Source organism: Pyrgilauda ruficollis, unplaced genomic scaffold, assembly GCF_017590135.1.
Source record: "Pyrgilauda ruficollis isolate IOZ18807 unplaced genomic scaffold, ASM1759013v1 scaffold34, whole genome shotgun sequence".
Classification (NCBI taxonomy): domain Eukaryota; kingdom Metazoa; phylum Chordata; class Aves; order Passeriformes; family Passeridae; genus Pyrgilauda; species Pyrgilauda ruficollis.
In genome coordinates, this window is record NW_024524822.1 from 5,126,770 (window position 1) to 5,144,608 (window position 17,839).

Consider the following 17,839-nt stretch of genomic DNA (forward strand, 5'->3'; position numbering starts at 1 on the left):
TGGAGTAGATGGGATGTACTGCACTGGAAAGCTCTTGCCTATGGGACATGGTGTATGAGGTGCAGCATTTCATGTCTGTCACTTCCAAAAGACACATGTCTGGGTTCATGTCACTGGAGTGCAGACATAACTGAATTGCTTTCAAAGAAGCTGTTCATACACAACTAGGGGTGCTGATGCTGGAGGGTTTTGTTCTGCTGACTGACTGTCACTCCCATTCTCCAGGAGGGATTATCATTCCCTGCTTGTACTGGTGGACCTTCATCAAGATTGATCACTGCCTTGGAGGGAACTGTAACACGCAGTTCCAAAGATGTACCTTACAGAAATAGGCTTTTTCTGGAAATAAGGTTAAAGCTATAAAATGTCAGTCCCTTGCCTGCTAGATACCAGCTTATTCCTAAGGACGGTATCTAAATCATTCTTTGAATACTGTTTTTATTTCATGCTTGCCGTATTGTTTTTGCTCCAGTTCTTTCCTCAGCTGCCTTTCACATACTCAGTGCTGTCATCATCGTCCCCTGTCGCCCAGTGAAGCTGCCCTGACTGTTCCTTAGCTTGGTTTCTCAGTTGTGGCTGGAGTTTGTCCCACTGGTTTGTTTGTTGTTTGTTTTTTTTTTCCTGTACACTCGCCATTAATCCTTTTTCCTGTATTTGTCTCATGTCCAGTCAAGTAGGGATTAGGCAGCCTGTGCTCTTAACTGCGTAAGTGGAATCTGGTTTCCTGAGCTGACTTTCCCCTACTCTTCCTTCCCTGTTCACTCCTCCCCAGCTGCCAGTGAACAGCAGGAGTGGATGTATGTCCATCTCCTGCTGGGAGACAGCAGGTGAAGCCCTGCAGAAGTTTTGGAGCTTGCCTTGTTCTCCCTCAAAAACACCGGGTTGTGCAACTGGCTCATTCTAAAAGCATTGGTGTACACGTTTAGCATTTATGGAGCCTGTACATATCACTGCTCTGGTGTGAATGAAGAACTGAACAAGTGTAAGCTGATACCACAAGGGAGATGAGGGTATCACTGCGGGCCATTGGAATGGGTTTGCTGGGAGTTGAAAAGTTAATTTTGTGAGTAGGTTGGTAGATGCAGTGACCTTACTGCTGAACCCTTGTTTAAAACACTTGCAGTGAAACATCCAAATAAGACTTGTTTCAAAAGACAAAGGCTTGCTTAGTTCTCTCAGTAACACAGTCTGCATCATCTGTCTCTGAGCCATTTTTCCATCATAACTGCTCATGTCTAGTGAGCAACAACCAGCACTTGTCAGCTGGAGAATACAGGGCTGTTTGCAGAGGGGGAGACACAGCTCCTTGTGCTGGCAGTTGTTCTGGCCAGTGATGTCAGCTCAGGCCCTGCAGAGTGACTTTATTGTTGGGAGTTCCCTGCAGCCCCTGCACTGCTTCTGCTCAGGGAGGGCAAAACCCCTCTGTGTAAACTTGTAAAGCATATGTCAGCCTCCAGGTTAAACTAGGATTTCATACCTTGTGTATCCAGCTGGTTTTGATGATTCTGTACCACGTTCCCCAGGGGATATGGTGTGTCACTCCTCATTCCTGGGATGTGTTTCCACTGAGCTTCCCAGCACCTATTGCTACATTGTGTTTGCTTCTGCTTCCCTACTTGTGTTTTGCCTCCATGAGCTTGACAACAAAATTGAGCAGATGCTGGCAGCCCTAGGCTTCACTGATGTGAGCTGTTCCTGTGGTGTCTGCCCCCAGTGCTTCCTGCTCACTGTGGATTCCTCTCCTTTTCCTTGCCAGGCATCAGGATGGCAAAGCCTAGAGCTGCATTTTTCTTTAATAACATATGTACTGACGTGAAGTGCCGTGTCCTCAGCCCGTTATTTGGAGATACCTGCAGGTTCTGGATTGTAACTCTAAACCAGCTAATGGCTAAATGAGGGCTTGCTTTGTATTACATATGTATGTTCACCCACTTTTGTAATTCCTGTATTTTACAGGCAGTGATTAGGCATTGTTTGTAGCAGGACCTGCTGTGTTTGTAGGATGGGATATATTTTGGTGTGCTGTGAACGCCAGGGTGTTGTTGTTCCTGAACATCCTAGAAAGTCAGTTTTGAAGCAGGCTTTTCAGGGATTTTTCCTTGCACTTATCAAAGGTGTCTCCTACAGCTTTGCACTAGATAACCTAGTTAAAATAGTAACTGTCTTCTCTGGAGCAAAATGCAGGATTGTTCCAGGCTTTTTCAAGCTATGGGAGTGTCAGTGACTCTGCTCTAATTCAGCCTTTGGAAGGGCTGGGGATTAGATGGGACTGTTTTAACTGTGTCTCTGCAGATGAAAGCAGAGCTGTGTAAAGAAATGGTGTAGAAGAGGCCTTTCAGGTGCAATCTGCTGAAATAAGTGATATTTTGTTTCTCTGTGATTGAGGGGATTGTACCTGCATTGCAGGGGTTGTGTTCCCTTACTCCCCAAAAGACACACTGCTGGTGTGTGTCAGGGCCCCTTGAAGGGCTGTTTTACACTGCACTTGAAAGAATCTGAGCTGGGAGTTGGCTTGGCTCTTTAAAATGGTATTATCTCTCCTGTGCCTTATCAGATAAGATGCTGCTGCTCTGCTGCAGTGGTGAACCAGGGAGGAGGGTGCAGAGGACTAGGTCTGCTGAGAGGGGGATTAGTTCTGCTTGAAGGCTCTGACACAGATCCACATCTCAGAGGGGGGACAGTGAGCATGTGGACTGAGCATCAGAAATAGGAAAGCCTACCCTTCCCCTCTGTGTAAGGAGGAGGAGTAAATCTGAATAAGAAGCTCTTTGTGTGTGCTTATCTCTGTCCTGTCCCATTTAGCCTGAGGTTTTCCCACATTTGCCCCATGCATGAAACATCACACTGAGACACATTGCTCTAGTGAAACGTTTGACATTAAAAGCTATTTTTTGTTGCTGCAGCCTTTTCAGTAAGGCTGTGGCCTTTTTATGACACTGTATATGTGTGACAACTGCCATAAAGCAGGAGTGAAACATCTGCTTTTCTAAATGCTTCAGGCATTTAGAAAAGGCAGAAGTGTTTCAGCGGGTGGCGTGTTGGAAGGTCGATACCCACAACTCAGCTCTGAGTCTGTAAATAGAAGTTTTAATCTCTGCTCTAGTGTTTCATTAGCTGGGTTTTCATGTGGGAGAGAGGTTCACAGTAGCCCAAGATAGCAAGGATTGTATATGTGGCCTTTTTCTAGAAGTGTTTGCTTTACCAACTTGAATTCAGAGTGAGCCTTGTAGCTTTCTGTAACAGTGCTGGTCTGTCCGTGGCACTTACACCACAGCTGGGAAGCATCTCTTCTTTAAGGTCTGTTTGTTGTGTGTTTTTCTGCCTGTCTCCAGAGCTGTGTGTGAGATCTCAACCCAGAGTGGCCTTGGAGGCTTCCAAGGGTTCTCTGCTGCCTCTCCAAAAGCAGGTAAAGCAGTGAGTCCCTCCTGTGCATCATTCCCATTGCTTGTTTTCTCACCATGCTATGGTGAAGCACCTTCCAGTGCTCTTTTTCTGGTGAATCTTCTCTCGAGAGCTGGAATGATGGATGAGGGATGCAAAAAGCTCTTCCTCGAGCTGGAGGTAGATGAGCAGCTCCAGGATTAGAAAACCTCACAAAGCTCTTTCCAGAACTCCGCTTTTCACAAAAGCTGCCACAGGATTGCACTGGTTTATTCTGAGGAGGTATATTTAGGTCTGGAAAGAGTAATTACACAGCTTTGAATAAGTCTGAAGTCAGAAGAGGGCAAAGCTTAGCTTGGCAGAGATTCAACCTTCTGGGAGTCTTCTTACAAAATGATACAGACAGCTTTTTTAAAATAAAACTTCTGAAGACCCGTTGAATTGGCACCTAGACCTGGCATTGGTGTGAACTATTTCTGGTTCTCCAAATACAGAGTGAAACTTAAAATTAGACACTTCTGGTTTTAAGCTGTTCATTTCTGCTTTACTTTTAGTTGCCTTGTGATTAGGATGAAAAAAAAACTTCTCTCAGTGCAGCCCTCGCCATGCTTCTTGGGTGTTTTTTGTTTCTGTATGATGGTTCATAATTGTACATCAGAGAATATTCCAGGGCTAAATACAAAACTGCTCATCATCTGAGTTCTCCTTTTTTCTTTTTTTTTTGGTCCCTTTTTTAGTGTTGTCTAATTACCAGTCTAACGATAGCTTGAGGGGAGGTGAATAGGCAAAGCCCATTTCTTCTCCACATGCCATCTTTTGGAAATGTGGAACTAATTTTTTAGAGTTCAGTTTGAAACAATAGAGCTGTTGCTTGTTTGTCTAATGATACAGCCCCAGCCCCCACCCTTTAAAATAAAAAACGAAAAAAGGTTGAAATTCATTATTGAATGATTGTGAAACTTGTGACTGGAAAGCAGCTCTGGATTTTGTCTTGTAAACTCTTTCTTGCCCTGTGCAGACTGTTCCAAAGGCACAAACCCCCTAAGCTTTGTGTGCACCTGCAGCTGAGGTTCATGATCACAGTGCTGTGGGTAACATAACACCCCCAAATCCTTTTCCTAATCCCTTGCACTGTGTGGTATCTACAGCAGTTCTGGAAAGCCAATGTACATCCTTAATAGGAAGCAGAATGTCTGTTAGAGGAGCTTAGGCTAAAGGCAAATTAGCTATGGAGCTCTGTATTGCTAATCAGTACTTTTAACCACGTTTTGAAGTAATTAGCCTTCATTGGACTTAGCAGCATCCAGCAGATGCTTAATCATGCCTGCATTGTAAAACAAGTGAGAACTCCTGAGTAAGGAAACTCACACACTGGAGCAGCTCTTGATCCCACTGAGGATCCTGCAGCTGTGGGAGCCAGGGATGGGCTCTGGGAGCTGAAGGGAGCATCCCATGAGTGCTCTTGTCTGGCAGGGGTTAGAGCGTTGGGAACAAGGTGTGCTGCAGTGTGCTGCTGTCTGACTAAACTCCTTTCACTTGCAGCTGCCTTCCAGCATTCCCTTGGAGCTCTGGTGTCAGTAGTAGCTATAGCATTAGCCCTGCTTTCTAGAAAACAGCAGCTCCTTTCCAAAGGTGACTAATGCTCCTAAAATATTCAGTGTTTCCTGCATCCCCCTGTACCTGCCTTGTGTTCCTGAAGCATGTGTTCACAGGTGGTTTTCCATTCTGTTGCATACCTTTTCTCATCTGTATCTTGAGTTTTTCCTTCCTTTAGGTCATTTAAGCTGCTTATTATTGAGGCAGGTTTAACACACCCATATTTGAAATGTAACATGCCTAATTTGGCTGGCATGGTGAATATTTTATTACAGACAAAACCTTTTTAATCCCTCTGGATGTGTTTCTTCCTCCTGTCTGAGAGAGCTGGGGTGAGTTGAGTGGAGTAATGAGAACCAGATCTCATATTGAATTAATAATCCCAGATTCAAAGGTATTTTTGGCACTTAGATGTCTCACTTTTTACTGACTTCAATAGCGAGCCTGAGTTCTGTCTGGAAGGGATTTCATTTCTCTGCCTTGAAGGAATTGTTGCCTTCTGTTTTCTCTTGTTTTAAACAGGGATGACCAGCCTTTATCTGCATTACAGAGGATTACAGGTTTCAGGTTTTTGTCAGCTACTTCTTTTCTGTTCTCTGTGTCTGCCTTGGCTGGCACATTTGGTCCCACAGAATGTCTTGGAGGACCAGCAGGGACCTCCTGCCTCAGGACTGAGTCCCTGGATCTGTCCCCTTGGGCTCACCTCGAGGTTGCCCTAAGGGAATGTGAGCTACAGCTTCTTCCCCTTCCTTCCCAGAAAGAGTGGAGGCAGTACCAAAGCTGATCACTCTCCCCTTTGCCACCAGTCCCTTTGGCTTACAGTCCCTTTGGCCCCGGTCAGATGGTGGGAAGCCTCCCTTTCCCTGCTAAAGCAAACAGTTTATCAGCTGCCCTTGCACCTTTGTCCTGTGCTAGGAGGAGAGATAAGAGTCAGACTTGCTTGCTCACAGCTGTCAGCAGTGCCTTCCCTTCTTCCCTTGGCCAGATTACTTTGAGAACCGAACTGGCCGAGGGCCGATTTCTGAGCCGTAAATGGATCAGGTCCTGCAGAAGCTCAGTAGGAAACTAGAGCCCTGTGGAAGGATCCACACACTGTTTCCAGGCTCCTTTGAACCAGCTTCCTTGGAAAGGTAAAATCCAGCTTCCCCTGAGTGCTGTGTGGAAGCCGGAGCTGTACCTGAAGTGATTCCTGCACTCGGGAAGGCTTCTTCTCTTCCTTCTGCAGGCTCAGGCTATGCCAGAGCCATGTGCTTCTCCACTCAGCTTGGAGATGCTCAGAAGCTGTGCAAGCAAAACCACCTCTTCCCTGGCTGAACCCCTGCAGGTTTTGAAGCGCAGTGTTTGCTTGGTGTGACCCTCTGTGCTTGCACCAGGAGCATTTCCACATGTGTTTTTGTCCTCCTTCAAGTTGGCCATCCCCACTGGCTTAGTGCCAGCCCGAGGAGGAGGGAAGGACAGGCCATCCAGGACACAGAGCAGTTTGCTGTGCACAGGCTGTACAAACAGACATGCTGGAGGGAGATAAGCTTGTGAACCTTCAGCCCAGTTCAGGTATGGAAATTTGCTCCATGAGGCCGGACCGTGAGTGAGCTGAACCGGCTGAGCAGGAAATGTCAGAGCTTGTGAGAGTTTTAAAGGCAAATTCTGTTGGTGAGATGGTTAGTATTTCTGTAACCTAGGTGGATTTTGGATTTTACCTGTATTGACTAGTGAAAAGCTTGATGCTAACTTAACACCTTTGTGTGGTTCAGTTTCAGGTGAACCAAGCTGTTGCAGAGGATCTTTATGGGCTAGGATGCCAGTCATTAAAAAAGATATTTAATAGCTGGTCTTGATTTGTCTTTGTACCTTTATTTGAATTTTTTTTTTTTTTTTTCATTCTCATAGAGAGGAAGTTCAGGAAAACTGTGTCCGCTGGAAAAAGAAATTCACCTTTGTGTGTAAAATGAGTGCCAACCCTGCCACAGGACTCCTGGACCCCTGCATCTGCCGAGTGTCTGTCCGGAAGGTGAGCATCCAGCTTTGCTTCTGGCAGGTAGCACCACCAGTGGGGTACTGGCAACTGGTTACTGGCTGCTTTTTGGCAGCAAGAAAAATTATGTGGACTGTGGTGGGAAGGAAAGATTGTTTGGGACAGGATATGCTGGAACGGAGCCTCTCTCTCCCAGAAGAGTCCATGATGGAGGAAGGGAGCGACCAAAGTGGTGGTAACCCTTGAGAGAGAGGCTTGTGAATCGTGAGAGCAGATTCCAGGACTGAGTAATGACTTTCCCCCTGTTGCCCCAGCACATATAATAGCTGCTTTTCCTGTTTTGTTTTGTTTCCCAATATAGGAGCTGAAGGGCGGAAAAACCTACTCAAAGGTAAGAGCATAGAAAGGGCAAATGTAGCAGAGTGAAGATGGTCTTGTCTCCTGCTAGTGCTTTACACCCAGTAGAAACCAGTGGCTGCTGAGTGGACCAATCTGGAGAGATGTTCATTAGTTCTTAGTTTAAGTCTGAGTTAAGAGATTTCCCAAAAAACTCGACTTGCTGGGATGGGATCCAGATTGCACTGGATATGGATATGAGATGGGGGTTGGAGCGATGATCTGCATGTCCTCAAACTTTGGGGAAGTTCTGAGTCAGATGTGAACTCTCTGGCTTCTGGCAGCATGTCTCTAATAAAGAAACAGACTCCAATTCTCTTCTCCAGAGCACGGCAGCCAGCTGGGGCAGGCACCTCGCTGCCTCAGGAGAGCAGGCAGGAGCCTACAGCAGAAATCTCTGCCTGCCAGAGCACAGGAGACACCGAGGCAAAAGCCAAACAGATCAGCAGGGATCTTAGTCTTGGTTTCTCTTCCTTGCATTTTCTTGCCTGTGCTGTGGGACAGACAATGGGCCACCCCCTTCTCCTCCTTGTGCTGGATCAAGAGACAATGTTGGCTTAGAAGCTGAGCTCACACAGTGCCCAAAATGATGTTTGTTTGAAAATGAGTCACTGCTGCTGGCTTCTAATAAACAGATACTTTGGTCATACACAGCCATTTAAGAATTCCTTCTCATCAATATCCTTTCTGAGGCCATGGAGGCAACTGGCTGTGAGGGGTCTACTGCACTAGCTCCTGTGTTCTGCTGTGCTGGGTGGGAGAAGGCAGTGTGGCATTGTTCCTTTTTTGTTGCTAATTAGGACATGGTCTCTAGGGCCATCAGTTTCTCTTTCACTAAATTCACACTGTGGGAAGGTTATTCATTCTGCAGAGCTGCATGTCGAGGGAGAGCAGCATAGTTGGAGGAAGAGACATAGCAAATGCATCAGCCTTTGCCTCCTCATTGTCCATCCTCAAGCTTTCTGCAGGATTTGGGAAGGCAGAATTAAAGGAAGCCTGAAGGCATGTTTCTATGGTGGAGTTAACCTGGAGACCTTATTCAGGTCGTGTTCTAACCTACTTCCTTTCTGCTCAGTCTCCAGTTGTGTTTAGTGGCACGTAAAAGAGACTGACTTCCTCCAGGCCAGAACTGGAGACCAAATCTCAAGTACTTGTCATCTCTTGGGCTGGTATCTTGTTTGGTTTGCTGTGAAAAAGACATGTGTTCTCTGAGAAGATGATCTGAAGCAGCTCAGAAATGAGATGTCACACCAGATTGCAGTCTTGCCCTGTGAACTAGGCTTGTTCCAGGCAGCTTCCCATGACAGAACTGATTTGGGCTTCCTGATGTTTCTAGCAGAAGTCTGTGGTGATGTCCTTGTAGCTGTTTTCCCATGTTACACCATGAGTCCCCACCTTTTTAAACTATCCTAATTAGCTGAGAACTTATCCAGTCACAGCAGCAGGTGTAGAGGAAGATGAAACTTGTGAATGCCCTCTGTACCTGGTCCCCCCCCAGCAGGGACTGATGGGGCTGTTTGTGCCCCAGGCACTTCCCAGTGCCTTGCACATCTTCGGGTTTGACGTGAATGTCACCTCGGTGTCAGGGGTGACAGAGCGGAAGACGACAGGAAGGACTGATAAAGCAGAAACTCTTTCCCTGAGCTGGAAGAAACACCATCAGCTGGCTGGAAATCTGAGGAAACTATTCTGAAAGGTTATATCTGAAAACATCCTTTTGTTAAGGGATCTTTCCTCTATATACTGGGAGTCTGCTTCCTGAAAGAGCTTCTGACCTCAGCGCGCCGTGTGGGTTGCTGGAGGGTTCTCCCACACTCTGTGCTCCAGTGTTGGTCTCCTCTCAGAATTTAGTGCTGTGGTGGAGGAGGAGGGATCTGGGTCTGGGCCACCCCTGTGCCATGCTGCTCTCCTGGTGTGGTGGTGCTGTGTCTTTGTCACAGTGATGGATTGCATTTCCCTCTGTGGCTTTCCTCTGTCCTGTTTATCTCTAACAGATAAAAATTCACTGTTTTTTTCCTTATCAGTGAAAAATTAGCAAACAGCATAGCTCTTGGCTAGAAGAGACAGAGAAATTTCTGCAGCAAGGGCTGAAGAAACACTTGCATTAAAGGAATTCTTAAGAAGTGAGAAGAGAGGAAGAAAGGTTATTTTTTTTCTTCTTTTTTTGCTGATGAAAGGTTCCCTCTCTATCCCACTATTTTTTTTTTCATTTGCCATCAGAAGTTCCCCTTTGAGAATGGGATGAAGGAAGCAGCTACATTAATCTTTCTGCTGTTTCCCCCTCAGTCATATATCTTGAGCAGACTGTGATTCTTGACTTGGAACAGTGGGAGCCAGGGTTCCTCTGGCAGTGACTGTGTTGTGCTGGGACTCTCTATCAGCTTCCTCAGCTGACAGGGGCACCACAATTCCATAGGATGGTGCTGCTGTTGGGGCTCTCCGTTCAGTTGACATCCAGCTGTCAGCAGCAGGGCAGAAGGGGTGTGCTGCAGAGCACAGAAGGACCTGCTGCTGCCCCACCTGTGCTCCCTGCTCCCCTGGGAGCTGACCTGTGACGCAGATGCTCCACGCCTGGATGCTTTGGCCACATACAGAGTACAGCATGTTCTCCTGATCAGATGAGATGGGGCACAACTGCCTTCTGTTCTTAAAGCTGTGCATAAAACAAGCTGTAACTTTTTCTTTGAAACACTGTGTTAATACACCAAGGATTAAGGCAGGAAAACAAAGGTGCTCTTCATTGTGTGTGTATTTACTCTGGAGGGATCGGTGCCCTTTTTGAAAATGCGTGTGATCTTCAGCTTTGTCACCTTCCCTGTTTGCTTCCCATTTGTTAGAGAAGGTTTAGAGAGCTCACAACTAAATCTCTCCAAATATTTCTCTTCCCTTCTGCCTGCCACACCAACCCCTTGCTAGTTAAACCTTAGCAGTGCTGGGGAGGAGCTGCCCAGCCCAGCAGCTGCCTCTGAGGGGTGAGGCACAGGCAGTGCCACATGGCTCTGGGCCTCCAGCTCCTGCCCAGATTCTGTTGTTTTTTTCAGGATGGTGTCACTTTCCCCTGTAACAATATCCTTTCATCTCCTGGTTCACATGCTCCACTGCATTCTGGGATGGCCCGATACAAAGAGTGCCTTATTATGTTTGTGTATGTGTGATTCTGTTTTTTCCACATTGTTGACCTAGAGCCTTCCATGTCCTTGGTTATGCAATGGCTGCAAGCTGGTTAACACTGTCCTGGCCACCAGCACTACTGTACACCCTTCCTCCATGTGGGCTTGGCTTCCTGAAGGCCTCCCAGTGTCCATCTAGCTAGGGATGAGGAATGTGACCTTGTCCATCCTCAAGAACAGGGAATCTTCACAGCTACCACTCTGTGTCCTGGCTCCTGTTCTGCCCGTGCTCACAGATGTGTTCTCTGCCTTTGGTCTGTGTGACACTGTGTGTCCCTTTATGGAGTAATGTCTGTTCTCTCACCTTTCCTCCATTGTTTTTTTGGTGCAGCTGGGCTTTGCTGATCTAAATCTGGCAGAATTTGCAGGCTCTGGATCCACTGTCCGTTGCTGCTTGCTGGAAGGATATGATACTAAGAACACCCGACAGGACAACTCCATCCTAAAGGTACAACAGCTTCAACTTACACAGTAAAATCCTGCTTAGGGCTTTGGGGAGATCACAGCACAGTGCCAGGCCTGGGAGGAGGTCCTGTTACGTACAGACACAGGGTTTTACTTTTCTGCTGCTAGACTGACTTGGGAAGCTTCCCATTATCAGAGTTGCCCTTTGATAATTTGGCATTGATTTGGCCAAACAGTGACCTTTGACAAAAATACCAGGAACAGGAGGGAGGGAAAATGTTACAAGGCACTGTCAGCATGACCCAGCTGGTGTCCTGCTGAGCCACTGCCACTTGGAGTTACTGATGCCAGGGATTTGGGGCAGGGAGAGAAATGCTTTGCTAAATCCCTGAAGCTGATTTCCCTGGGAAAGGAGCTAGATCTGGCTGATCTTTACACCTAGCCCTTGAGCTCCTGGCTGTTGTGAGGTGAGGAGCTCAGTGCAGCATGGCTAATGATGTGCCTTGTGTCCCCTCTCCAGGTCACGATTGGAATGTCCCTGCTCTCTGGGGACCCCTGCTTCAAAACGTGAGTTCCTGGCTGTACCCCATTCTGGACAGACACTAAAACTGATGAAGGGAGGGGAAAAGATGCACTTGATGTTGGGAAGTACAGTAAAACTGGTTGAATCACCCAGAGAAGTACAGCCAGCCTGTGCTGTTAATTGGTTTTGTTCTCTGCTCTGGCTTTCCCAGCTCTGATTATTGCTGTGCACAGTGTTTTCCCTGTTGGTGCAACTTAGGTTTTAGCAACCAGGAGATTTTGATTACAAACTTCATGTTTTGCATGAAGGATAGAATTTCTCATGGCTCTGGGCTTGGTTTCACTGACCTCCAAGAGGAGAAAGGTCAATAAAGAAAACAGTCTTGGAAGTGGACATGCTTCAGCACATACCATGGGGGATAAAGATCTCAGATCGAAACAGCAACCAAAATACTTCAAGGCTGAATCATTTTTTTTTTCTACAGGGCTCACAACTTGTATTAATTAGCAGGGAAATTGCAGTAATGTGGGGTTTTTTTAATGCATAATAACAGAAAAGAATAAGTACAGTTAGGCTGGGGAGCAGTTTTGCTGCTTAAAGAATTGTTGGTGAATCAACAAATATCCTGGCCACATCTTCCCTCACACCACAGTGCAGCATCACAGTCCAGCCCTGCTGTGGTGTGCTGGAAGGTGTGTGACTACACAGCAGGGCTGCCATGTGCCCAAAGGAATATTTCATGTTGCCTCCCAACAGTATGAGAGAAAAAAGCTTTACCTTGAGGCCAGCTCTTGTAGCAGTTTTATTCTGGGCTAAAAGGTCTAATTTTAGGAGCTAGCTTGGAGTGTGTAAATTAGCTCAAATTCTTCTTTAAAGTGCTGCATAATTTTTGGTAGGTTTGTTTTGTGAGTGGCTTTTCATAGTGCTGCAGTATTTTCTGACACTTTTAAACCCATCATCAGTGTCACCTGATTCTGAAGAATTTCTGCTTCAGAAGAAAGTGTAATATAGAAGTTTTGAGTATCTTAAACCAAATTGTAGCAGTAACAGATGTTCTAAATCTAGGGTACTAGGATGTCTGGTAATAATGTCTTACAAAAATACCTGTCGCTCCTTTGCAATGGAAGCAAGTCCCACTCTTAGAATGCCTGAAAGTTACACAGAATAGGATATAAATATCCATTTAATGTAAGTCGGTTCAGTCTGAAAGTCAAACCTAATTTTCTTGAAGGATTTTTGCAGTCGTTCCCACTTTTCCCTTTTATGTTGATGATGTGCAAATATCTAAAAATAGAAACTTTGCATGTGGAATAGTCCTTGATCAGTAGAGCTTCTGGTAAATGACACTCATTAGAGGGTTAGGCAGGAATTAAACTGTGCTGGGAAATCACTTCCAAGCACTGATTTTTTGCAGCACTCCATGAACCTTCTCCTGCTGGGGTTGTTGAAAGGGGCAGAGCAGCTGAGCTGACAGACCAAGGGGCTGCTCTCACAGCTGCTGCAGGAACAGTTTGCTTGCTAAAGGTTGTAAAAGCTTTAAAAACCTGTGAAGCGAAGTCTCCAAAGCACCTGGGTGCATGCAAATCACTGATAAGGTGATTAGGGAGGGTTTTTTCCTGGTAAAGGCATGCTGTGTGTTTCCTGAAAGCTTTATAGCCATTCAGCTGGCCCACATTAAATATTCTGTCTTCCAAAATACTGCAAAGATCCCTTCTCATGTAACATCTTCCCTCAGAGCTCTGAGTGAGACAAAAGATTTTATTTCTCACTCCTCACTTAAAATCCATAATATGATCCTTTAGTTCCAGTTCAGACTTCAAGCTACAGAGAGGTTAGGGCTCCAAGAGGAATATTCACTTTGCCACGCTGCACATGCTGTGGCTTCCACCCAAAAGCACTTCTGGAGGAAGGGAGGGGGCTCCAGGCACTCACAGCTCTGCCCTGCAGTCAGCATTTACAAAGGGATGTTGCAGGCTCACAGAATAACCAGAAAAATAATTCTGACAGCTGGAAAAACACTTTAGTTTCACTGAGAAGAGTTTAATAGTCAGTTAAAAAAGGGAAAGGTTATTTGATTGTTGTAAAAGTGCTCTCATAAGGGGACAGGGTTGCTGGGATAAAAGGTTTCATTTTGGCCAGAGAGGTGTAAGAGAAGGGAAGCTGGACTTGAGAATGGGATAACAGCAAACTGGTTCCTGTTTGTGAGGCCAGCTGGCCAGTGGACACATGCTGGGGGTGAAAGGGCAGCTCTGATGGTGTCCTGGAGGACAGTGCAAGTTCTGAGCCTGCTGTCCTGTATAAATGAATTAATGCCCCCTTTTTACCTTAATTTACCTCAAAAACTTGGTTTTTCTTGTAATGCAGTCCAAGGTAGGGAAGACACCAGTCTTGCATGTGGGAAAACAAAACCCAACATCCCATTTGAGCTGCTGGTCAGAGGGCTGCCAGCTTCCCTCTGCTGAGAGGGGTGGGATGGACAGAATGATGCCTGCCCCCTGCCTGGCAGTCTGTAACCTCCTTCCCTTCTGATTCCAGGCCTCCTTCCACCGCCAAGTCCATCACCATCCCAGGGCAGGACTCCACTCTGCAGCTGACCTGCAAGGGCGAGGGAACCACCAGCAGCAGCAGCTCCTCCACAATTGGCTCCCTGCGCCAGGCCAAGCCAAGAACTGCCATCCTCAGCTCAGGTCTGAATGCCCACCCTGGAGCCCTGCACTGTGTGGCTGTGCCTGGACACTCCTTGGTTTTTCCCAGCAGTTGCAAGCACAGACAGTCTTTAATTTTTCATTATTTCCCACACCCATCCCCAACCCCATTGCTCATCCAGAATATTGAGAAAAACAAAGCCATCTAAGTGTAACTGGGGAGAGGAAGGTTGAATATTTGCCACATGCATATTTCTGTTAGTGGATATAAAGCAATTTGTTCTTTTTGCTGGGGATTTAATAATTCATGCACTGCACTCATCCCTGCTTTCCACTGTGTTCAATGATACTTACCATTGTTCTGCACTCAGCTATTCTGTTGCTCAGACTTATCTTCTAGAAAAGTTCCTCTGAAGGTTTTAGAGGTTGGTTTAAGGTCTAGTGGCCTTGTTCCAGCTGCTGATGCAGTTCTTTGGCTTCTGTATGAGCCTGTTTTCAAGGGCACTGCATTTTCACATCAGTTTTTTTCCTTCCCAGCACATTCCAAATGTGCAGGCAGATACACTGCACCAAAATAGCACTCAAGTCTCATCCCCTCAGTTGACAGAGCACGTGGTGCAAGTGGTGTTCTTAAAAAGCTGGCTAATGTGTTACATTTGTGCACTTCTGGATAAGCTTCCTGCAAAGGAGACAAGCAGGGCTAGTAAAGGAGAAGGGGTTATGCTGAAGTGTCTGTATCACATTCAGAGATTATTTAAATGGTACAGGCTCTCTCACAAGTAATAGAAAGGGAAAAGGTGGTACCAGAAGCACCCAAACAAGGTTGAAATACTTTACTGCCAATGGCCATCTGATGCTTCCTTGGTCTTGATGCTTTTAATTATGGATAGTTTCAGGCACTGCTTGTCCTTCTAGACAAGCCCCCAGAGATATTTGTAAATTCATGTGCTGGATAGAAATAGTGATAAACCTGACAGAGAAACTCACTGTGCTCTTCCCTACTCCCTGGGTGTTTCTAAGCCCTGTGCTGGCCTGTGTAGCAGGGCTCTGGCCAGTAGAGTGCCCTTTCCTTGATCTGTCATTCTAAGATCAGTCTTCACTCCCAGCTGGTCAGTGCAGCATGTGCTGGCTTGGTTATGGTGTGAGCAGTGTCCTCTTCCTTGGCAGGTGTCCCAGAAGAGTCGGATCAGAACCTGTCCAGCCCAGAGGAAGTTTTCCACTCAGGGCACTCGCGGAACTCGAGCTATGCCAGCCAGCAGTCCAAGATCTCTGGTAACCACTGCTCCACACAGCTCTGCCATCCCTTTTCCTTCCTGCAACGAGCCCCTGTGAGAGTGATTTGCAGCCATCTCTCTCACCCTGCTCTGTAATACCAGCCTCCTGTTCAGTCTCTGCAGATGAGCTCACAGATGTCTAAACCTCTGTGTGCAGCAGAAGTGCTGCTGTGGAGCTGCCCTGCCTGTTAGCTGTGCTGCCAGGAGTGGGAGCAGCAGCAGCTGAGCTTTGTGACCGCTGTGTTGGCAGGTTACAGCACGGAGCACTCGCGCTCCTCCAGCATGTCCGACCTGACCCACCGCCGGAACACGTCCACCAGCAGCAGCGCCTCGGGGGGGCTCAGCATGACCGTGGAGTACCCTGAGGGGGAGAGGGAACACAAACTGGAGAAGCCTCCTCGGCCCCCCAGACCACCCCTCCTGCTGGACAGACCCTCCCGGTGAGTCACGGTGGAGCAAAGGCCTTTCTGTGGGAAGGAGGGACAGAGCCTGCTCCTTTGTCTTCAGGCAGCAGTGGATCAGATTGTGGCCACTGAGGAGGAGACTGGCCGAGAAAAGCAGGACAGTATGTAGAAGTCTGTGTCTTGAAAAGCTGAGTAAGTTTTTCCTGGATTTCCTCTTGCCAGGAGGAAAAAGGATTCAATGGAGAGTCACCCAACCCGAGTGGATGACACCAGGATCGATGCTGATGATATAGTGGAGAAAATAATGCAGAGTCAGGACTTCACAGATGTCAGCAATACTGAAGGTGAGAGGAGAAGCCTCAGAGGGGATGTCTGGGTTGTTCCTTTTGCAAGGCTGCCAAGCTTTTACAGTCAGATCTGATCTGCCAGGAGCTCCCTTCTCCCTTGGACAGCTATTTGCTTTCAGTGCTTGCTGGGTGTTTCTGTGGTAGATAAACCACGTGGGTTTGAGAGCTGCACATGTATTTACAGATAGCACTTGCTGTTGTTCCACACATGACAGCAGAGATTGAATAGTAGCTCAGACATGCAGGGACAGAGAGGAAAAATACTGATTCTCAGCACAGTGGAGATCAGTTGCATCAGCTGTCTGCACTGCTCTAGTGGCCTTCATCCAGGGTCAGGCCAAGGGTATTTATCAGAAGAGGAGAGCACAATGGAGGGAAGCAGCACATCTCTGCAGAAACATGGGTTACCATGTGCTGGTGATCAGGCCTGTCAGAGAGCTTAAGAAGGAGTTTTCTCCATTGCAATCACAGCATCTGTTAGGAGAAAACTAATAATGTAGCTGCTTTTGTTTTCAGTTTCATTTTCCAGTTTAGCATAGAAATCGACCTTTAATCTTTTTTTAGATTAAAAATAGATTAAAATTTTTTTAGATTTAGATAAAAAATCTAGATTTTTTTATCTGAGGTTTTCTGTTAAGTTTTAAACTTGAGCCTAGCTTGTTATCTGTGCTTCATTAATTTACCATTAGTCACCTTAAATTGTTGCACATGGCAGCACTCTTATCATGTGGGGAGTTATACCTCACTCAGTGTGGGTTAGAACTAGACTGAATGCAGCTGCCTCTCACCAGCAGAACAGGCTGAGTTTCTCCTCCAGTGACTCTACCAAAGCAGTGGGAGGCCCCACATCTTATCTGTTCAGATGTGTATAAGCTGACCAAAAACTTACATCAATGGAATTGCCTTAAAAGAGGCAGCTGGAGGCGTATGACTGAATTAATATCTCTGCCTTTATTCTTCCAAAGCTGCATGTTGTGGAGGCTCCCCTTTGGAGCAAGGAAAGGAGTTCCCATGGGCTCGGTGACTGTGGGAGCACCACCAGAAAGTGTGGATGTGCATCTGCTGAGACACAGTGGTGATTGTGTGTCTGAGAGGGGAGCTCCTGGCAGCCTCAGTAGTTCTGGATTTTGATGTCTGTCTTCCTTTTCTCTCTGCAGACAGTAACCTGAGGTTGTTTGTGAGCAGAGACGGAACAACTACACTGAGTGGTATTCAGCTGGGAAACAGGTAGGTTTCCCAAAAGGCTGGCAGCCAGAGGGAATCCTAATCTCTCCAGAGAGATTAGTGGGCTCTATACCTAGGAAACTTCCACTTTTTGCTACAGGAGATATTTCTAAACATCATGTGCTACATGGTGGCTTTTTTCCCACATTAACAGCCCTGGGATCCCTTTGGTGGCAGGCTGCAGTTGCACTAGAGTATGAATGCATTTCTCAGCAGGAGCTCAGAGGGATAATGGGATCCTGGTTGCTAGACCCAGGAACAGAAGTGGGGAGTGAAAGGACAAAATGGTAGAGGCTGGTTCCCGTTTGCTCCTGAAGGAGGAAGCTTTGCCTCCTGCTGGCCTGCAGCAAAACTGCAGCAGAGTGGGGTTTATTGTCCCTTTTCCCTGCCTCTTATTGTCCCTTCTCCCTGCCTCTTCCATAATCATCGAGGGCTTGTTCTCTCATTAAAGCCTTCTGAAGCAGTAAAACTTTTTCTTGCCACTATAGCTCTTAGTACAGCT

The 17,839-nt window shown here is 46.7% G+C and overlaps 1 protein-coding gene across 4 annotated transcripts in view; it reads left to right on the plus strand.

Moving 5' to 3' along the window:
• FAM102A (family with sequence similarity 102 member A) overlaps positions 1–17,839 on the plus strand; it is a 37,501-nt gene that overhangs the window by 14,091 nt on the left and 5,571 nt on the right. For 2 of the 4 annotated variants that reach the window (XM_041474892.1, XM_041474891.1), the window contains exons 3-11: positions 6,865–6,985; positions 7,311–7,340; positions 10,847–10,963; positions 11,441–11,487; positions 13,979–14,130; positions 15,256–15,360; positions 15,613–15,802; positions 15,989–16,110; positions 17,271–17,340. In XM_041474892.1, coding sequence (XP_041330826.1) covers positions 6,865–6,985; positions 7,311–7,340; positions 10,847–10,963; positions 11,441–11,487; positions 13,979–14,130; positions 15,256–15,360; positions 15,613–15,802; positions 15,989–16,110; positions 17,271–17,340 — 954 coding nt within the window. Of the gene's footprint in view, positions 1–6,485; positions 6,636–6,864; positions 6,986–7,310; positions 7,341–10,846; positions 10,964–11,440; positions 11,488–13,978; positions 14,131–15,255; positions 15,361–15,612; positions 15,803–15,988; positions 16,111–17,270; positions 17,341–17,839 lie in introns of those variants that run through there. The other 2 variants (XM_041474895.1, XM_041474894.1) reach the window with 2 other exon arrangements.